Source organism: Vombatus ursinus, unplaced genomic scaffold (genome assembly GCF_900497805.2).
Source record: "Vombatus ursinus unplaced genomic scaffold, bare-nosed wombat genome assembly UNPS02014785.1, whole genome shotgun sequence".
Classification (NCBI taxonomy): Eukaryota; Metazoa; Chordata; class Mammalia; order Diprotodontia; family Vombatidae; genus Vombatus; species Vombatus ursinus.
The window spans coordinates 10,466,373-10,489,438 of record NW_020954563.1 but is presented as its reverse complement, the minus strand read 5'-3'; the positions used below and the strand labels follow the sequence as shown (position 1 = coordinate 10,489,438).

The 23,066-nt window shown below is 37.4% G+C and overlaps 1 protein-coding gene across 4 annotated transcripts in view; it reads left to right on the top strand.

Annotated features, from left to right (window-relative positions):
* ITCH (itchy E3 ubiquitin protein ligase) overlaps window positions 1–23,066 on the top strand; it is a 143,945-nt gene that overhangs the window by 66,385 nt on the left and 54,494 nt on the right. For 3 of the 4 annotated variants that reach the window (XM_027867086.1, XM_027867087.1, XM_027867088.1), the window contains 3 exons: window positions 1,046–1,088; window positions 14,642–14,799; window positions 15,813–16,035. In XM_027867086.1, coding sequence (XP_027722887.1) covers window positions 1,046–1,088; window positions 14,642–14,799; window positions 15,813–16,035 — 424 coding nt within the window. Of the gene's footprint in view, window positions 1–1,045; window positions 1,089–14,641; window positions 14,800–15,812; window positions 16,036–20,056; window positions 20,192–23,066 lie in introns of those variants that run through there. The other variant, XM_027867089.1, reaches the window with a different exon arrangement.

The window sequence follows — 23,066 nt, the reverse complement described above, 5'->3', positions numbered from 1 at the left end:
TCTATTTCAGATAGGGGTTGGACTAGGGCTAGGTGATCTGTAAGATCCCAATAAGATTCAGTAATCCCCATAAGCGTTTATGATTCTCTGGTTTTCTCAGCCTTTAGTGCACTTTCATGTTTGTCTTTTTTATTACCAATAATAGAAATATAATTATTAAAAGCCTTTAATGTGTCATTACTTTATGTAAAATGGTCTGCTCGTAGCTAATGCAGATTATGATGATGTAAATGTCATGATTATTTCTAAGTGGCTGTTTCAGTGTTATGTTAACTTCTTGCATTAAGTGCCTACATAGTAGCTGTCTCAATAATGTATGTTACCTGTGGATTCTCTTAAGGTTTTTCCTTTTACTTCCTTATTATTAAATATTTTCCCTAAAATAGAGAGTTTAAAGGTCCTAAGCCCCACATAATAGAACTTATTAATGGTCTCTATGACCAAAATTACTTTGCATACCCAGGAGTAACAATCACTAACAATTTTGTAGTTGTCAATATTGTTATGTCATGACTTTATGTCATCCATTTCAGTTGCACTGAAGCCTTTTTTATTTTTGGTTCTCAGCTGTTTAAGTTTAAGTGACCTCCAAATATACAAAGTATTACCATATTCAAAATTCATGAGCAGCTACTACATGCTCACACTTTGATATGTACTATTGGGATATAAAAGGATAATGGACTAGGTTTAAGTTAAAACCAGAAGAAACATGTTTTATAGAAGGTACATAGAAGATTTTAATTCTGTAGCCCACATAAATACAGTGTATCTCTTAAATGCAATAGAAAAAACATTTTTGTTACATATAAATTATAAGACTAGTTCTATTCTATGTGATTGATAAATTAAGTAAATTAACCCTCAATTTAAATTAAATTATTAAATTTGATTTAACCTTAAACTCTTGATGAAGTATTAAAATGTTTTTTATCAGGAAGATTAAGTGTACATTTAAGTTATACAGTCTTAAATGTAAAAAGTTTTTGAAAGCAAGACTCTAATCTCATTGGGTTTTGTTTGTTTGTTTTTGCTGATGATAAAGGTAGTTCACAGAGTGATGATTCCAGAACCAGGAATGATACAAGGTAAGATATATCACATGAGCATATGAGTGATTACTATTGGATTGCAGAACTAAATGAAGGAAAGTTAATATGGAAGCATTACAGAAAATTTTTAAGTCAGGCCTACACTGGAGCAAATGAGTTGAGTGGTAAAGAATAAAAAGGGGGGAATTTCACATGAATGCAGATATACTCTGAAAGACTTATGACTTAGCCTTCTGTGGTTGTAAGGTGTTAGAGTATGCTCAGATATCTGTTCAAAAATTAATTAGTTGTTGATACCAAGTACAGAGAAGTAAATAAAGCAATCATTGTGTCCTAAGATTACTAAGAAAGAGAAATGGAAATACTTTCTGTGACATTTGAAAAGTGCTATTTGTGATGAATTGAAACTTAAAACTATGAGAATACGAGTGTAGTCAGATCAAAGAGAGTTATCAATTCTTGGCATTGACTTACAAAGTTATATATATTTGTACCAGTTAATTGTTACTAGAAGAGGTATAACTGCATCAAATGGACCTTATGCTGTAAGATTTAGATGCTAATAGTATCAAAGTTTTTGCTTCATTTAGTAAGCTAATTTCCAGTGGCTGTTAGGTATACTAGGTTCCATGGGGGTAGCAGAATAAGGAAAGGTCATGATTTTGCCTTTGGGGTTGGGGAGGTTGTCATCTAGAAGGGGAAAAATAAAATCGAACTGACAGTAAAGCAGTGTCAAAGGTGATTTTTAGATTCCAGTGCTTCTCTTTATTTTTCCACATCTTGTCAAGCTATAAGTTAATGTCTTCTGTTTCCTGTGAGTTTTGTAAAGCAAACTGGGATTTGGAGGGTACATATTTAACAGATATTATGATCCCTAGCTCTAATTGCCTCAAGGGCTTCTTGCAGTAGTTGAATAGTATTGATGTTTTATCTAGGGAGCTCCTTCATGTTAATTTGAGACATTTGTTGAGATCTTATTTAGAAATTTCAAAGTACTATTGCAACTTCCAAAACATTTCAACTTATGTATAACAAGAATGTCACCTTTAGGCAACCTTCAGCAATGTTGAGATTTTGTGCAAGTAGGTTGCTTAGATGTTGTCAGTAGTCTCATGTGTATAGTCCTATCTAGACCCTGATGGCCAAAAGATTTTTAATTTTTATTTTATTGTAGTATGAAATAGCAACTTCAGACTATACTCAGTGTGGGAAGGTTAAAAAGGATTAGGTGTAATATATTTTAGTTTCCTCATGGAAAATACAGAATTTTGATATTGTTTTATCTTGCTAAATCTGTTGGTGACCAATTCTCCTTATACAGAGTGAAGTCATTGTTGTATAGTACTACTGGTCTAGGAGAATATGGCTGGACAATACTGATTGGAGTAGTCATCAGGAATTCTTAAATGGATTTGATGTTTTTGGAGGAGTAGAGAAATAGTATCATCAAAAAAGAATTAAAATATTTTTTATTCTAAACTTAAGCACCAAAAAAAGAGCATTTCCATAAATGCAGCAGGATATTAAAAAATGTTTTATATGAGGTTATAAATTTCTATTTTTATACTGCTTTTTAAAAAAGCATATAATAAATTCTTTGTTACTTCCAAACTTTATACCTTTTATTTGTTTTTTTCTGTTTTCTTCTGTGTATTTTAAAAATGTTTCATTGGCACCCTCTTTGGGCATCGCTATTGCCAACTGTCTTTCTAAACTTCCTAAGAAGGTATTAGGAGAAAAAAGGGGTGGGGGGAAACTCTGTAATAAATAAGCATAGTGAAATAAAATCCACAGTGGCCATGTCCAAAAATATGTCTTCTTTTGCATGTCTGCATGTCTGTCAGGAAGAAGATAACATGCTTCATCATAGGTCTTCTGGAAATAGAGTTGATAATTACATTGGTCAGAGAGTTCTTAAATATTTCAGTCCCCATCCCCTCCCCGCCCCGGTTGTCCTTGTATAAATTGTTTTCCAGGTTGTGCTTATTTCACTCTATGTTAGTTCATACTACCCAGGATTCTCTGAAGTTCTCTTTTGTCATTTCTTATGTTACAGCATTTGATTATCATGTACCACATAGTTTTTTCAACTTTTTTCCCAATTGAAGGTTTTACGCTCCCTTAGATTCTAGTTCTTTTCTTTTCTCTTTTCTCTTTTAATACTCCTTTTAGCATTAAGGCATTTGTTTTGCTTATACCTTATTCCCTTCTAAGTAATATCCTTCCTCTTAATCCTCGGTTTCTTACTCCTGATTGTCTTTTAGTTCAGTTTGATGTATTTTTACACCAAATGTTGTGTGTATATCTATGTATGTTTTCAACCCTTTATGTCTGTTTTAGATAAGAGTAAGGTTCATCTAATACCTATTCCCTTCCATGTTTATAAACAGGATTCTTCCACTCGTTCCAATTATAGGAACATCAAGTTCCACTTCTTTCTTCCTCCTTTCTGCACTAAAGCATTCCTCTTTTTACCTTCTCTTTCCTGTCTTAAAACCCCCAGAAAGGAACCAATGAACCTCTCAGGAGAGTTCAGATTTTCTCAATATCCTTTGGAAACATTATGGTTCTTCAGGAACATTTGTTTCTTCTCCCCTTCTTACAATGTTAACACTGTATCATTATACAGCCCCTTCCAACTACTCAAATACATTTGCCTTTCTAGGTTTCTTTTGTCTGAAATGCTTGAAATTTCTCTATTCCTTTTTTCCTACTTTTTTTCCCTGTAGGATACAATATGAATATTGAATATACAATATGTACTGAGCTTTTCAGGGTAAGTTATTCTTGATTGTAAGCTTCTATCTTTTTGCCTTTTGAAATGCGTATTTCAATATCTTCTTTGGTTTTTACTAGAAACTTTCAGGTCTTGTGTGATTCTGACTGTGGATCCGTGGTACTTCAACTGGTTATTTTGGATGCTTACAGCATTTTTTTTCTTTGATGTGGGAACTCTGGATTTTGGTTATGGGAACTTTCTTTTGGGAATTCTTTCAGGAGGTGATTAGTGGCTTTTTTTTTAATATTAAAAATATTTTTGATTATCAATAATTTTTTCTCTCTCCAATATTCCCCTGGCAAATGGAAAGGAAAAGAAAAAAGAAAACCCTTGCAATACATGCATGTAGTTAAGTAAAACATCTTCCCATGTTGGCCACGTCCAAAAATATGTATCTTATTTTGCGTATTTCATCTATCACCTCCTCCTCAGGAGGGTGGGATGGCATGCCTTATCACTGGTTCTCTGGAATCATGGTTGATCATTGCATTTATCAGAATTCTTAAGTCTTTGAAAATTGTTCCTTTGTTGAAGTGTTGTTGTTAATATTATAAATTATTTTCCTGGTTCTACTTATTTCACTCTGTGTTTATACCAATTTTCCCATGTTTCTCTAAAATGGTCTCTTTTTTCATTACATACAGCCATCAGTATTATATTACATTCAGAAACCATAATTTGTTCATCCATTTCCCACTTCATGGTACCCCCTTAAGCTTATAGTTCTTTTCCACTATACAAAAGAGATGTTATAAATGTTTTTGTATGTATATGTTCTCTTCCTCTTGCTATGACCTCTTTGAGGTTTGGGCCTACTAGTTATATCACTATGTCAGAGGGTGTGCATAGTTTAGTAGCTTTATGGGCACAGCTCTAACTTGCTTTCCAGAATGGCTGAATTCACAGCTCCAACAGTGCGTTATTGTGTCTTTTTTCCTGTCGTCTCTCCAGCATTTATCATTTTCCATTTTTGTCTTTTCCTATCTGATGGCTATAAGGTAGAACCTCAACATTGCTTTAATTTGCATTTCTCTGTTGTTGTTAATTTGAAGCATTTTTTTCAATATGGCCTGGATTTCTTCGAACTTCCCCTATTTATCAATTGGAAATAATCATTAGATTCTTTATATCTTCATGTCTTCGCTTTGCCTTGTTGTTCTAATAGCTCCGATCAGTTTTCTTTTGTGATTTCTTGAAATCGTGTTCAGGCTTTTTATTTTGAAATCACATTTTTGAAGGGTTTCAGGGATGCCTAGATTATTTCTTGTTGAACTGATTTCCGTGGCAGGTTTTTTTGTTTTTTGTTTTCTTTTTTTGGTATCAGATACATCCTACATTTTCTTCTCTTTTTCAGTCTTTTGGTTTTGTTTTAATATTTTTTGCTGTGTGGTGAAGTAATTGATTTTAGTTTGGCCATCCTGGTGTTCAGGGAATCCATTTCTTGGTTAAGTTTTGTCACCTTCTCTTCTTAGTATTTATTCTCCTTCTAATTCTTCCACTAGAGGTTTTGTTATCTATTGCTTCATTCCTTTTAGGGTTGGTGTTGTCCTTGTGGCAAATCCATTTTTTTCTTTTGGACCTCTGCTTGCTGTTCTTATGGAGTTAGTTTCTAACTAACTTTTGTTAATGGCTCTCTAGATCTAAAGTAATTTTTTGATATTGTGATTGGTGTTTTCCTTGATTTGTTCATCTTTCCAGCCTAATTCCTTACCCAGGGGTTTTGGCCAGGGCCAGGTTCTGTTCTCTGTTGTACTGTTAAATGCAGCGGTAGGTTGGGCCTCCCTTGTTCTTACTATCGGTTTTTGGTCTGATCTCTGTTTCTTGGTGGTAGGCCTCCCTGGATCTTCATGCCCTCTCTGGTATCTCAGGATCTCAGAAACCTTGGATCCAAAGGTGTCTTGGTCTGAGTGATGAAGTACTACCTCTACTCAGGGCTTCCAAGGTTCCTTCCCTAAGGCTTTCTGACCATCATGTCACTTTCTGAAAAGAGCTCTTTGCTACCTCCAGACCCAGAGCTTTGCAGGATAATTTGTGGTCATGTCTCTGTCTTATCTCAAGTTAGTCTTGGAGGCTACCCTGCAGTCTTAATGGCTTTGCTGATGACTCCCTTTCCTATTACCCTCAGGCTTCTTTTGTTCAGTTCTGGGGTAGAAAAAGTCACTTCCTGTGGTTTCTCATTGGCTTTCTTTATCATTTGGTCTGGTCAGGTTTCATAGTTGTGCTGTAGTAGGTATGTGGGAGAGGGAGGTCTACCTCCTGTACAGGCAGCCATCTTGGCTAGAAATCACAAAATGCTTTTCTTAATCTTAACTTGGACATTGATGCCCATGAAGACATATTAGGTAAATGTTTGTTATTTTTCACAAGTTGATGCAACTTAGTTCAGCAAAAAATATAATTAAAGTGATGACAGTGAGTTAACTTGAACCAACTAGGTATGCAGTCGCAGTTGGCAACTATAAAATACAGTTAAAAGCTGTAGAAGAATAATGCTACTTGGCAGTATCCTGGGATGAATGGTAGAATGATCAGTCAGTCAATTGATATTTTATACGTGTGTATGTGTACACGCGCACACACACACACACAGAGTTCTCACTTTACATAAATTCACTTTACCCAAATTCTACTTTATGGAAAGAATTCTGAATGAAATCTGTATTCCAAAAAAACACCCATGTTAACTTTACTGTGTAGTATTATGCTCTCTATCTCTCTCCTGCTCAGCACTCTGTGGCCTCTCACCCCGCTACCAACGCCCCCCCTCCAAAAAAAAGTCTAAAAAAAAAAAACCCACCCCATCCCCACCCCAACCCCCCAAGTGAAAGCAGAATGGATGAGACTGTTGCCGCCACTGGTGTTTCAGGGATTCGGCTTGAGACATCCTGACTGAGAGAAGAGACTTTTGCCCTGCTCCGCCCACCTGACTGCATGTTCAGCTCACACATCTGTCTTCTGAGCTCCGGTACTGTGTGTCTGTCCCCAGCCCCTGCGTGTTGCTTATTCTCTCCTCTTAGTGTCCCTATCTGACCCCCATGTTTTTGCTTCCTGTGTGCTTCTTCTTGATTCTGACCAGGCCCTCATGTGGCTGGCCCCAGCCCCGATGTGTTTCTCCTCTGCTCTCCCTTCTCTGTCCCCAACCCCAGTGTGTCCTTGAACCATGTACTGGCCCTTCCCTCCATGGGCACCCTGTCTCCTTCCTGCCTCTCTCCTGCTGTCCCTCCCTTCCCTACATCTGCAGGCAAATTCGCATTACATAAAAATCACTTACGTAGAAGTTTTCAGAAAGGTCTACTTACATAAAGTGAGGGGTGCGTGTGTGTGTGTGTGTGTGTGTGTGTGTATTGGAATGATGAAGATAATCAACATTAACTCAGGTAGGAGAGCATCAAGGCTTTTAGGGGAGTCAGAGTTTATAAAGCTCTAGAGATCTTAGATTGTTCATTTGGAAAAGAGTAGACCATTGACTGTAAAGTGTGACGAAAGACCAGATAAAGATTGATTGTATTATCACTGACAAGTTAACATTGTTAAATATCATCATCTTTGTTCCCAGAAAATATTTGCTGCTTTTAGTCATAATAAATATGAAACAATGCTGGAAACATAGAAGTATATCTCTGTAGATAGGTAGATAACTTAACCATGTATTTTTATACTATTATGTATTCCTCAAGAAGAGAATTCCCTACAAAAGGTTATTCAGTTACTTTTTTCAGCTTGTTTTGGAAGGTATATTTATTCTGTCATCCCATATCATATAAGTGGGGTTGTACAGATTTGCACATTCCCATTTAAATCTCCTATTATATAACTTGTTGCCAGTTTTTTAATATCAAGTTTAACAAGACCAAATGATGCTGTGGATTTATTCTAAATTCTGTAGAAAAGTAATATTAAAGCCCCACCTTAATCAGTTTTCATCCCTTTGTTTTTCCCAGAACTATATACCCACCCAAGTAAATCATTGTTTCCCATATTATAAGTGGAAAAAGGCACTTGAGGTTTAAAGATTTCCAAATATGTAATATTGGTTTAGTAATAAGGTTTATTTCTAAAAATCATCTCCAATTACAGCCCTGACTTTCCCCCTTCTGGGATCTCCCCTCTCTCCTAATAAGCATGCCCTTTAACTGAGCTGCATATTGGCATCTGTTGTCACCCATTGATAGTTCCCATCCAGAAAATTTACAGAGTAACTTTATTAGAGTTTTTACTTTAAAAAAAAAATCATGCTTTGTCTGCAGCATGAATCTAGCCTTAATATCCTGATATTTTTCATAATGTGACTGAATAGCCTATATATTCCAGTTGTTTTCTGTTTTTAGTCACTGTTAGATTCCAAGGAAGTTAGTACTTGAGCTTCTGAACATTTTATTATAAGATTTATTATGGACAGTGCTATTCTTAGATCCACATAGCATGTAAATTCCTTACTATATTTTTGTTTACTAATATCCGTCTGTTAAATTCCAGAGTCTGGTATATATCTTTTTTGGGTGTTGAGCTTGTAGACATCAAGAATTAGTTCTTCATATTTGAATTTGTATAGTGCCAAATATATACTCGAACATAATTAGAATGCTTATCTATAAGATGATTTTAGGAATAATATCATCTAAGTTAGGTAAAATTTCAGAAATTAAAAAATTCAGAAATTGATTTCGAGCCAGAACGTCAAAGAGCTGTACTTGCTCCAAGGAAAGAGTAAGTGAACCAAAATTAATTAGACCGGCTTTAGATTTCTATTATACGTGATACTTATTTTTTACTTATCCTTCTACAAAGGAATTGAGAACTACTGGAACACAAGTACAGGTATACTACAGATTAGTCCAGCAACCCCTTTGCATTTAATTTTACAGTTATGTTATTCGTAAATGGATAAGTTTGATCAATGTGAAGTGAAAATTCAGGTATCTGGACATTGACAGAAGTTTTATTCTGTTTCAGCTGCTTATTATTTCTGTTCTGTTGGTGGCTCAAACCACATATTTCTTTCACTGGATATTGGAAATATTAAAATGTCTTAATTGTTAAACTTTAAGTTTTATTTTGATTTTCTTTTTTTTTTTTAAGTTTTATTTTCATTCTTATAATCAGAAAGGAAGTTAATATCAGTGAGTTTAGCTAAGTCAACAGACATTTGTTAAACACTTACTGTTTGCCAGGCACTATAAGAAACTGGAAATACAAAGGAAGTCAAGAGAAAGTACCTGCTGTCAAGGAGCTTATAGTCTAATAGGGCAGATAACGTCAAACAACTATGTACAAATAAGATATGTGGAGGATAAATTGGAAATAATTACAAGAAGGAAGGCACTAGTATTAAGAGGATGGAGAATGGCTTTTTGTAAGTCAGTAATTATTTATTAAGTGCCTGCTATGTGCCAGGCACTGTGCGAAGCACTGAGGATACAAAAAGAGACAAAAGACTGTCCCTGCTTTCAAGTACCTTACAGTCTAATGGGAGGGACAACAAGCAAACCAATATGTAGAAACAAGCTGTATATAGGTTAAATAGGAAATAATGAAGAGAGGGAAGGCATTAGAATTAAGAGGAGTTGGGAAAGGCTTCTCGTAGAAGGTGGGATTTTAGGGTGATTTGAAGGAAGCCAGGGATGCCTGGAGGCAGAGATGAGGAGGGAGAGCATTCCAGGCATGAAATGTTGGTTTTCACCAGAAAAAATATACCAAGCCAAGAGATGGAGTATCTCATTCATGAAGCAAACAGCAAGGAGGCCAGGGTCAGTGGTTCATAGCGTGTGTGAGGCAGAGGTGTGTGGGGTATAAGAAGACTGGAAAGGTCAGGGATGGAGGGCTAGGCTTTGAATGCCGAATTGAAGATTTTGTGTTTAATTCTAGAGGTGATAGAGATCCATTAGAGTTTATTGAATATGAGGGTGACATAGTTGGAACGGCACTTTAGGAAAATAACTTTGGTGGCTGAAGGAAGGATTGCCTGGAGTGGGGACAGACTTGTGGCAGGCAGATCAACTAGCACACTGTTGTAATAGTCCGGGCCTGAGAAGATGAGGGGCTTTCACCAGGGTGTTGGTAGTGTCAAAGGACAGAAAAGGGCATATTCGAGAGATGTTGCAAAGGTGAAATCACCAGGCCTTGGCAACAGTTTCTATATGGGTGATGAGAGAGAGAGATAGTGGGGAGTTGAAGATAATACATTGGGAAACTGGGAGGATTTTTATGCCCCCCCCCCCCCATGGTAATAGGGAAGTCTGGAAGAGGGGATAGTTTGAGGGGAAAGATAATGAGTTCAGTTTTGGACATGTTGCATTTAAAATACCTATAAGACATCCAGATGTCTGAAAGGAAGTTAGAGATGTGAGACTCAGGTCAGCAGAGAGGTTAGGACAGATAGGTAGATTCAAGAAACATCAGCATAGAAATGATAATTAAATCCATGGGAGCCAATGAGATCGCCAAGTGAAGTATTGTAAAGGGAGGAGAGGACCTAGGACAGGATTAGTGGATATGACCTCAATGAGGATCCAGCAAGAAAAGAATGAGATGGAGTAGTCAGATAGGTAGGAGGGAAACAAGGGAAGAACAGTATCCTGAAGACCTGGAGAGAAGATAGTATCAAGGAGAGGAAGATCAACTTCATCCAAGGCTGCAGAGAGGTCAAGAAAAAAGAGGTTTGAGAAAAGGCCATTAACAGCTTTGGAGAGAACTGTTTTGGTTGAGTGATGAGGTCAGAAGCCAGACTGGAGAGAGTTAAGAAGAGAATTAGAGTAGGAGGACCTGAAGCCATCTATCGCAGGTGGTCTTTTCAAGGAGCTTGGCCACACAATGTAGAAGAGATATAGGATGAGAGTGAGTATAGAAGGATTAAGTGAGAGTTTTTTGAGGATGAGGAAGACATGAACATATTTGTAGGGAATAGGAAAGGAACTAGTAGAAAGGAAGAGATTAAAGATAAATGAGAGAATAGTGATGACAGAGGGTATACTCCATTGGAAGAGAGTGAATCTTGGGAATGGGAATCACTTATGCAGTAGAGGGGTTTGCCTTGGCAACAAGTAGGGCCCTCTCTTCTTGTGAGACAGGTAAAAGGAGGAGCTAGTAGCAGAATGCTTCTGGGTGAAACGAGATGAGGGGAGAAGAACTCATGGCAAATGACCTCATTTTTTATTTTTTAGTAAAACTTAAGACCGAGGTTCGCAGCTAAGAGGATGGGAGGAGAGGGAGTCATGGGAAGTTTGAGGACTGATGAAAAGGTTTGGAAGAGCTACTGTGGAGAATGGAATGAGTTGATAAGAGCTATAGAAGGATTGTCTAGTAACAGTGAGGGCCTTCTTGTGGTTGTTAGACTTGAAGGAAAAGTTAGGAGGCCAGGGAAGTTAGGAGGTAAAAATGAAGAGGGAGAGAGTTTCAGATGGGGGACAGCAAGTGAAAATGTCTAGTCAGCAGATGGAGTATATAGTGTAAGGAACAGAAAGGAGGTCAGTGTCACAGTCCCTGGTATATAATATACACTTAATAAATGCTTATTGACTGACTGAATCGCTAGATATGGTGGGAAATTAAGGGTAAAATGTGAGAACACTGGAAAGGTAGGAATGAATCAGGTTAAAGAGGGTTTTAAATGACAAACAGCAAATTGCATATTTGATCTTGCAGGCAAAAGTAACCAGTGGAGTTGATTGAATATAAGAGTGACATGGCTAAACTTATATTTTAGGAAGCTCGGTTTGATCATTGACTGTAAGACAGATGAAGGGTGGCACTTGAGCGGGGGACCATGGGGGGACGGGGGCAACCAAAAGGTTATTACAGTAGTCCAAGCATGAGCTGATGAGGGTTTCCATGAACCAGGGTGGTGGCAGTGTCAGAGAAGAGAAGGGGACGTATAAAGAGATAATACAAAAGTAGAAACAGCAGGACTTGACAACTGATTGGTTATGGGGTGGTAAGAATAATGCACTGAGGGTGGCACCTAGCTTTTGAGACTGGGAGGCTGGTGGCACTCTTAACAGTAATAGGGAAGTCTGGAAGAAGGGGGAGGGCTTTGGGAAAAAGATAATGAGTTCAATTTTGGAATACTGAGTTTAAGACATCTATAAGACATCCATTTCTAAATGTTCAGTGGGCAGTTGGAGATATAAGAGTGAAGGTCAGCAAAGGTTGTGGCTGAACAAATAAAACCTGAAGATCATCTGCATAGTGATGTTAATTGCATTCTTGGGAGCTGATGAGATCACCAAGTGAAAAAGTATAGAGGGAGAAGAGAAGATGGACCAGGTCAGAACCTTTTGGGAAACTCATGATTAGTAGGTTTGATGTGCATGAACAGTCCAGTGAAGGAGACTGAGAAGGAGCAATCAGATAGATAGAAAGAGAACCGGAAAAGAATAGTGTCACAAAAAACTAGAGATGAATGTATCAGAGAGATCATGAAAGATGAGGATTAAGGAAAGGCCATTACATTTGACAGTTAAGAGATTGTTATTAACTCTGGAGATAGCAATTTCAGTTGAATTATGATCTTGGAAGTCAGGTGCAGAGTTAAGGAAGAGAGTGAGCAGAAAGGAAGTGGAGGCATTGTTTGTGGATGGCCTTATCAAGAAGTTTAGCACAAAAGGGGAAAGAGATATAAGGCAGTCACTAACAAGAATAGATAGATCAAAGGGAGGATTTTTTTGAGGATGGGGGAGACATGGACATATTTATAGGAAGTAGGAGGGCAGCCAGTGGACAGAGATAGATTGAAGATAAGTTAAGAGAGTAGATGTGGTAGAAAAGTCTGCTGAAGAAGACAGGATAGATTGGGATTCTTTGTGCATGCAGAGGGGTAAACTTGACATGGTGAAAGACCATTTCATGTGGATGAGAAAGTGATAGAAGACACTTTAGTGATGTAAGATGAGGAGGGGAGAAGAGGAAGTTTTTGATGGATGGTCTAAGCTTTTTTTTAAACCCAATTTCTAACACGCCTTTGACTTTTCTGTTATATTAGCCATACAGTATATTTTATTTTCCTCACATAACATCTAAAAATCCAGTCTTTTGTCCTTTTCCCTGATCAGCCTTTATTACCAAAGTTAGAGTGATACAATTTTTAAAATAAGTTTTTATTGTTCACTTCTGTTTCATATGTCTTTATAGTTATTCCAAATATTCCTCTCCTTCCACCTCCTGGAGATCCAGCTCATGTAACAAATAGTATTTTTTTTTAGAGAAGACAGGAAAAAAACCCACTACAACTGATCAGTACATTAAAAAAAGTCTGAAAATACATGCAAGAGTGGGGATAATTATGGACCTCTTATGAACCTCCCATCTCCACAAAATGGGGGTGGATTAGGAGTATCCCCTCATAGCGCTTCATTTAAGTCCTGGTTGATCTTTATAATTTCATTATATTTACTTTTGATTTTTTTGGTGTGTAGTTCTTTCCTTTTACATTTGTTATAGTTCTGTGTAGATTGTTTTCTTGGCTCTATGTACTTCACTCTGCACCAGTTCAGGTAGATCTTTCTATAATTCTTTGTATGCATCATTTCTTATAGACAGTAGTATTCCATTACATTCATATACCACAGTTTGTTTAGCCCTTCCCAATGGATAGGGATCTACTTTGTTTCCAATTCTTGTGTTCAGTCATTTTTCAGTTATGTCTGACTCTTCATGACCCCATGGGGTTTTCTTGGCAAAGATACTGGCGTGGTTTGCCATTTCCTTCTCCAGCTCATTTTACGGATGAGGAAACTGAGACAAATAGGTTAAGTGACTTGCCCAGGGTCACATTGCTAGTAAATGTCTGAGGCCAGATTGGACTCAGGAAGATGAGTCTTCCTGGCACCAGGCCCAGCACTTTATCCACTGCACCACCTAGCTGGCATCTTAGCCATCACAAAAAGTACTGCTATAAATGTTATGGTATATATGGAGATTTTCTCCTTATCGATCACTTCCTTGGGGTGTAAGAAGGAAGTTCTGATTCAAAGAATGGACATTGTAGTCACTTTATTTGCATAGAGTGATAGAATTTTAAATCTAGATAGAAATTAATCCAGCTTGTCAGTTTTCAAATGGAGAAATTGGAATCCAGGGAAATGGTGTTTTGCCCAGGGTCATATAACTAGTTAGTAAAGCTAAGGCTGCCCTTGTGAGTGTGCACTTGTCTTTTTTCCATCATGCTGTGCTTCGTTTTTTATTATGTTTCTTGATTTTCCTGTATAATCCATTTTTACTTTCTCTTGTTATTTTAAGGATCCATATCAATTAGATCAGAATCTGTAGGTAGATCTCCAAGCCAGTTATTTTCGTCATTTCTCTATAGCTTACCATATTTTGTTCTCTAATTTTTGCTTGTGTGATTCATGGCTAGTAGGGGAGCTCAGCTGTTATGAGCATTGTTCCCCAATTTGTTACTTTAATATTAACAGCTCTCCTGCCCTTGCCTGCCTCCAGGTAATACTGTTCAAGGTTTACTGAGTTAATGAAAAATAGTTTTTCCTTACAATTAAGTTGAAGGTCTCTTATCTTGTTTGAACACCTTGTATATTACTATGTATAAACTATAGTATGTATATACTGTACATATATTATGTATGTGCATTTAATCAAAATCACTCAGCTCATTTTGCATATAAGGTATTCTTACCAGAAACCTGGCTTATATGTTTATAAGAAGCCTTGTTTATATAAAAACTGTCCAAATATATATTTGATAAGGCTAAATGAGGAGTCTTACCTGTAGAGACATAAGATTTTGTTCCTGTCATACTTGGTAAGATTTAGAGAGAATTATTTATTTTTTCTTTTCTGTTCCTTACCTATCACCTAGATCAAATACAGATGGACCTGAAAATGCTGAGGAACCAGGACCCGGTGAAAATAGGAAGGTCGATGGCAGTAACTCTCCATCACTCACAAATGGAGGTTTTAAACCTCCTAGGCCTCCAAGACCTTCACGGCCACCTCCTCCCACCCCTCGTAGACCAGGTTGGTATTGTAAAAAGAGGAATGAAAGATTAGCTGTTAATGGTATAACTTGATGATAATGATCTTGATTATTATTTTGTTCTATTTTAAGTTGCTTTTCAGGTGAGCATCAATAGAACTATCATTTCTTATTTTTAGAGTGTTTTCATGGCTGCATTTGTCCCTTCGCATTTTTTGACAAGGATGATCTTCCCATACATGATCATGAGATACTTGATAGCCTTTCCATCACTTTTTCTTGGGCTATTGAAATTTTTACAGCTAGCAAGGTGACAAATGCATTTGCATTATGTCTTCATGGTTAAAGTGTAGATGGTACCTTTTGCTAAGGTGTACTCCATGGTTTTGGATTCAGTAAATTAATGTTGTACAGGGTATTACTATTCAGGTTCCATTTGGACTAAAAAAGTCTAAAAGGGGCTAAAATGGCTAGAAGTTCCCTCAGATCCTTTCTAGCTTTGAGGTTCTATAATCCATAACTTGGTGCAACACCACAGAAGGTCAAATAATCCCATCTGTTGGCTTTTTTCTCCTATCTTTCTTTAAAGTAGAATGAGTAAATGACAAGTAACATACATTGGAACATCCTGAATGATCACATTTTAAAATGAGAAAGGCCTGTAACAGTTTTTCCATTGAAATCTTGATTTGGAGGCATGTATAGGTTTGTATATCAAATAAACTTTCAATTTTTTTTGTGTGTGTGTAGATTGATATAGTAGATAGAGCACTGAGTTCAGAGGAGCTGGTTTCAAATCCTGTCACTATTACCTTGGGAAAATAACATATTCCCTGCCCTTGCATTTGGACCATATGGCCTCTTAGATCCCTTCAGGCTCCAGACCTGTAATCCTGTGATTCATTTTGTGAATTTTGGGTCACTTACTTTTCAACGAGTTTGCTTGTGTTTGGGCTTCACCAACTTTTAAAAAATCAAAATTGTACTCGCAATTTGGAAAAAAAAAATTAAGTAATGACACCTTTTAAAATTTTGTCACCTAACCCATTTATAGCATCTGTCAATGGTTCTCCATCTGCACCTTCTGAAACTCCTGTGTCTAGTACAGAGTCATCACCATCAACAAATATGAGTGTAATTCCTGAAGGAGCAACAGCTGGAGCAGCAGTTCCTACCACCGTGGCTTTAACAACACCCCCAACTTCTAGACAAGTGCAGCCAGTGAATTCTGCTTCTCAACAGCTCAATACAGTTAATCAAGGTCCCCTTCCACCTGGGTGAGTATTGTAACATTTTAAATTTATATGTACTTTGCTTATGCTTATGTTTCTTCTGAAAGTACTATATAGGAAAGGAATTTCCATATTTTAAATAACATTGTTTAGTCTGCCTTTGAGTAATGTTATCTACGCCTTTGGGTTTGGGTTGAAACTGACCCTGGCAATCCTAAATCATGGGGTCTCAGAGACACCAAGTCAAATGTGAAATTTCTAGGTGAAAATTTTTTTTCTGTTGTGAGACATGATTCAAGGAGGGCTTCCATATCCAATTCAGTGGACCGCTTGGAGCCTGAGGATCAAATAAACTATCCCTTTACCAAACTGAGTTATAAGTAAGTGAAAATAGCTTTCCTTTGTCTTCCACAAGACACAACTATAGACTCCCAGATAAAAGCAGTCCTCAAGGAATTTTTGTAGGGTCTCAGAAAATTCCGGGACATTAAGTAGAGCATTTCTTTATATTGATTGCCCAAAGGGCCCACATCTGGTTTCAGATTAATCCAACTGGGGGTACAGTTAATTCACACTGCCCTGAATTTGTATCATATCATCCTGGCTTATTGCAACCCTGGGAAGTAAGAGGATGAGGAGTTAACTCAAGCTGTCCTCAGTCTGCATTCTAGAATCTTGACCTACACCTCCTGACTCCTCAGATCACCGGTGTCAGCTTCAAAGAAAAATTACCACCCCTTCATCCTCGCAGCCAAGTGGAGGGGACCTCACAACAGCAGAAACAGCAAAGAAAGTACTACACTGAGGATTCCTCTTCTGCTGCCCGTCTCCTTCCTTCTTTGCTGCCTACCATTTTTCTTCCTCTGTTGCACATCACTCTTGTTCCTCTGCTGCTTGTCATCCTTCCTCTTCTGCTGCCCATCTTCCTTCCTCTGCTGTTCATCATCCTTCTTATCTTCTGCCCATCATCATTCCCCTGTTGTTTCTTGCTACGTGTACTCCATGTTGCTCCCTGATGTACAAGGACTCATGGTGCTGCCTACTGTGTAAGAGCCTACAGTGATACCCAGTCTGCAGACCCCTGTATCACTATTGCTCACTCCACTGCTATTCGTCTGCAGGGGAACATTGTCCTCCTCTCTATCTCTCAGCTGATGGCTTTCCAGGCTGCTGCCTGCGGGCTAAGGTGCCATCTTTACAATCCTGCTGTTACCAGTGCTGTCTGAACAGCTATTGCTTGAAGGCCAAGGTGCCCTCCCTGTGATCTTCCTATTGGCAGTGTGATCTGAATTGCTGCTTGCAGACCACGGTGCCCTCTTTGTAGTCCTGCTGTTGCCAGTGCTATCTGAACTACTTACTGCCTGGAACCCAAGGTGCCTTCCTCGCCATCTCAGTGTTGCCAGTGCTAGCCACATTGCTGCATTATTATCCGAACTGTTTCCTTTAGGCTAAGGTGCTCTCCTTGTGATCCTGCTATTGCTGGGCTATCTGAATTGCTGCCTACAGACTAGGGCACTACTGACTTTCCCCTCTGTCCCAATGCTGTAAGTGCTGCCTGGGCTGTTGCCAACAAGCCAGGGATCACTGCTCCTTTTAATGCCTGGACTGCTGATTGAGGGCCAGAGAATTAATGTCCTTTCAACTACTTCATTTTTTCTGAACTAAGATCATTGCAACAGATCTTACTTACCACTCTTAATTGTCTCAGGAAAGGGGTTCAACATCTCATGCATCTTGGAGTCAAAGATTTTAAATAAACATTCATTTTACTAAACAGAAGTACAGATGAGTACAATTTTTCTCTAACCTCCATGAAAACATGTTCTATGACCCTTGGTAAAAGTAGCCTGCCAGGAAGTTCTGTAAGGTCTCACAAGTTTCTTGCTCAGTAGATGGAATGATCCTTCTATACACATTTCCCACAACTGGATCCATCCAGGAGTGAACTTAAGTCAAATTGCTCCAGATCTGTGTCATAGCATCTTGACTTATAACAACCTTTGGAGTAGGGAGAGATAGGGGTTAGCTGCCCCAGGTCGTGTGTGTGTGTGAAGAAATAAAGTTGGTTTCACTCATCACTGTCCTAAAGTTGCTACTAATCAGGGACATAAAATATTACTCAGTAAACACAACAACAGTAATAACTTGCCCCATATTAGACCACAGATTTGTTAAAGGAAAGATCAGAGATAAAAAGCTAGGTAGAATAATATTAATGAAAAAAAAAAGATATGCATATATTTGAGACAACTCAGTCTTGAATTATTTGAATAAAAATTTGATAATGAAGACTGGGTAATGGACAACAAACATGACATTAACATCAATTATAATTTCATACCAAAGTTAATCTGTGTAAGTCAATTGCCATAGCAAGAAGACCAAAAGAATGCATAAAGCAGCTAAATGTTTTGACTTACTTGCAACAAGGAGAGAGATGGAAGCCAAAGGCAACACTGTATTAGAATATAAACTCAGATGTAAAATTTTTTGAAGATGGATGGTGAATGATTATGAGCATTATTGCCTCATTAAACAGAGAGAAGCATTGGAAGGTAAAACCACTTTAAAGAAAGCTTGGCAAGGATATCAACTAACTGAAGTCACCCTGAGGATATGTAAGGACAGAAATGGAAGGAGAACAGCAAGTAGAAGATAAATGGAAAAGATCAGCAAAGATTTACAAAACAGACTTTTCACCTTTAAGGACAGTAGAGCCACCACACTTGGATTTTAACATCACAGTGCCAGATTTACTTATAAGGGAGATAAGATTGGCATTAAAGAGAACAAAGTCAAGAAAAGCAGCTAAATTGAACCACGTGTAGAGGAAATCTATGCTAGAAGTAACACAGCTGTGAGAGTATTGAAGGATTAATTCTCAGTCTATGCAAAGGAGGGAAGATACCAAAGAGTTGGAAAAAAATCTCAGACTTTTATTACAATACTGAAAAACAGTGAAGGAGAAGAAACATCAGGAGTTATTGACCTTTTATACTTTCTCATCTGTACAAAATGTTTGAGACCCATGCATACATGAATTGAGAATGTTGTTGATGCGGCGCAGGCTTTTTCAAGTGATAATTCAACAAAAAACCACAGATTTACCATTTCTCAATTAACTGAAAGATGTAGTGAAGATACCACTGTGCTTATATTTTGTGGGTTATGAAAAACCCTGTATTGATGTTGTCTATTTCAATAGAACAAAAAGCTCTGTTCCAACAGAAAGTCTTCCAGTCACATAAAAATTATTCGAGATTCTTTGAAAGATATGAAAGCAGAAATTATCCTGTTCAATTGTCCTCTGATCATAAACATCAGATGAGGTATAAAAAAGGAGACATGTGCTCTCCAAATGTATTCACCACTGTGATTGAGAAGATACAATAAAAAATTCAAGTTGAAGAGAGATTCCCTGTAGATGCTGAAGTCCTCCAGATACTCCAGTTTGTGATTGACAGTATGCAGACAGCATCATGCCCTAGAACTTTGCAGAAACTACTGGAAAAGATCCACAGTGACTCAAAAGCCCTTGGTCTGCTTCATTTTTGTCTTTTCCTCCTCCAGCACCTGGCTCAGTGCTTTGCACAAGGTAGATAATAAACGTGTTGATAAGTTGACATGACCATCCTCACAGGAAAGGTATTACTCAGATTATAATATACAGATGGACAACATAGAGAATCTATCATTGTGACTCTCTGAGACAAGAACAAATATGTATTAAAGCACCTGTTATCTGCCAAGCCTTGTGCTAAGTGCTTTATAAATATCTCGTTTGATCCTTAGAAAAATCCTGTGAGGTAAATGCTGTTATTATCCCCATTTTATAGTTTAGGAACCTTAGACAAAAAGGTTAAATGACTTGCCCAGGGTCACACATACTAATAAGTGTCTAAGGCTGGATTTGAACTCAATTCTTCCTAACTCCAGGCCCAGCATTCTATCCAGTGGCACAGACAATGTAATGGACAAAGGACTGGACCCAGAATTAAACAAGAAGAAGAGAGCAAGCCGGATAGCTTCTGGAAATTGCACAACTCCTATATTGATCAAAAGTTTTTCTCAGAAATAAAAGACTCATCTGTTTAATACCAGTTCTACCAGTGTAGTATAAACTGTGAGACATGGAACACAATAATCTTAAAATAATTGAAGGTGAATATCACGTAGAAGGTAATGGAGAGAGAGGTTCAAGGTGGGTATGAGCAGCTATAACAAAGGAGAAACTTTGATGAACAGGCATAAAAGATGATAAAAAAAAAATGAAGAGCTAGAACAGGAGTGGGGAACCTGCAGCCTTCAGGCCACATGTGGCCTTCTAGATCCTTGGGAATGGCCTTTTGACTAAATCCAAGTTTTACAGAACAAATCCTTTTATTAAGGGGATTTATTCTATGAAGTTTGGATTCATTCAGAGGGCCGCACTTGAGGACCTAGAGGACCACATGTGGCCTTGAGGTCCCGGGTTCTCCACCCCGAGCTAGAATTTATATAGCACTTTAAGATTTAAAAAAATCTTTACAAATATTACCTTACTTTATCCTCATAAAATCCTAGGAAGTAAGTGCTATTATTCCCATTTTTAGGTGAAGAAATTGAGGTAAATAGAAGTTGTAACTTGCCCAAGGTCCCAGCTAATAATTGCCTGGGATCAGAGTTGAGCTCAAGTCTTTCTGCTTCTAGGTCTAGAGCTCTATTCACCCGTATTCCTTAGATGTCATTAAAATTATGTTTGATAGGAAGAAGAGATGGTCTGGTTATATGGAAAGTGTAAAGGATAATAGATGAACAGCCCAAGTACTCACCTGCTATCCTTATGATGTGAGGAGAAAGCAAGGCAGACCTTTAGTGTGTTGGATGGACTCCTCTGTGGTGAGCTTAAGGGAAGACTTGGAATATAGAGTGCCATAGGATGGATAGGAATGGTTGAGTTGCAGTATTCATTGTCAGGAAGAGTATCAAAATCAGTGTGATCACATCCACTCGAGTATTGAATTTTGGAGTTCATCATGTTATAAAGATTGTTTCTTTCTGCCTCAGTTTTAAGTTACAGCAATTGAAGGGAGAAGAGGATAAAATGGGGATTAACACATGTACATAAGGAAGAGACAGTAACAGGACAGAGTTTTATGGAAGTAACATCATGTTTTTGTGACTTTTTAGGATATTTCCCCTAAAGACTTTTATAGTTAGGGTGTTTTTTTGTGACTATAAGCATAAATAGTGTATCACTTTCAGCATTTACCCTTAGGCATAGTGAAATTAAAGTGAAAGTCAAAATTTTTCTATATCCTGCTAGATTGATGATGCACTCAAGATATAGAACAAGAAATATGTAGTCAGTAATGAATTTTATTTTGTTTATGCATATTTGTTTTAAGGAGTGTTTTTAAATTTTTTTTATTCTAATTTAGGGGCTGAGTTAACAGGAGAGGGAGACTGGGTCAGGATTTCTGCCCTGCAGGGTCCCTCACCCCCCCCCCCACACACAAAAGAGTGTCTTTGAAGTCCCCCTCTCCCCTAAAAGAACAGAAATAAAGCTAAAAAGAATCACATATGAGCAGAACAGTTTTGAAAGTTACATGTTGAATTTGTTATATTCTTTAAAAGAACTTCATACTAGAAATTTGACATTTTCTGTTTAATCATTCTTTTTCTCTAGTTGCAAATGTTTACTTGATGTTAAGTTCAGGATTTAAAAAAAAGTAAATTCCATAAAATAAAAATAAACCAAAATTAGTTTATAATAATAAAAATGGCTCAGATTTTTATGACTCCTTAGGGCCTTGCAAAGCACTTTGCTCACAATTCTTTGATGTAGGTACAGTGGAAATATTATCATGTCTTTTTTGTTTGTTTTTATTTTAAATAATATTTTATTTTTTATAATTACATGTAAAGACAATCCTTAACATTCTTTTTGCTTTTTTGCTTTTTGGTGAGGCAGTCAGAGTTAAGTGACTTGCCCAGGGTCACACAGCTAGTAACTGTCAAGTGTCTGAGGCCAGATTTGAACTCAGGTCCTCCTGACTCCAAGGCCAGAGCTCTATCCACTGTGCCACTTAGGTGCCCTGACATTCTTTTTTTAAAATAAAATTTTCAATTCCAAATTTTCTCCCTCACCTCTCTTCTCTTTAAAATGGTAAGCAATTTGATATAGGTTATGTATGTACAGTCATGGAAAACATATTTCCATGTTTGTTATATCATATCCTTTTTAGAAAGTAAAGGGAAACTCAAGTCCTGGGGAGTTAAGTGACTTGCCTCTGATCCCATTACTGAGGTGGTCTTCAAACCCACTTCTTCTGACTCTAATGCTAACATTTTCCTTCCATATATCATGTTGTCTATTTATAAACTAAAGGTTTAAAATTTTTTTAAAAATTATTTTTGTTGGATTTTTTCTACTATGTCGAGAGTACTTCTGTTTCAAGAGTCAGAGAATCTGGACATGAAGTGATCCCAGGAGGACTGATTCTGAAGTAGACATCTTGAACTGCTTATATTTAGGGTTTCATAACTGGGGGCAGGGTGAAGAGTCAGAAAAAAATGAACTAGAACTCACCTTTTCTGTCTGCATAGTACTGTTGGGTGTTATATTGGTGACCAGATATGGCTTACTGAAATCTCAGCTGAATTGAACTGATTACCCATTGTGTGCACAGTATTATGGAAGATAAAGAAAATGAAAAACCAAGGTTCTTAACCTCAACAAATGGACAACCCATTAAGGAAAATGAGAAAAGAAAGCAAAATAACACTATGATGGTATATAATAAGTACTAAAATTATGCAAAGTGCTGTAGCTGTGTTATACGGATTTAGATTCTTGTGTACTTTGTTTCTGCTCTGTATATGGAAATGCCTCTTTTATTTGATGTTAAGTTTAGAATGTCTAAATTAAAAGCAAAGTGTCATAGAAATTTTCAAAAGGCAGAGAGCTTTTTTAATTGGGGTGATTATGGAGAAAATGGCAGTTGAACTGGGCATCAACTGATGGTTGTCAAAATGTTATATCTTCATTTCTCCTTTAGTCATCTCATAAGTTCCCATGTGACAGAATAATGGAG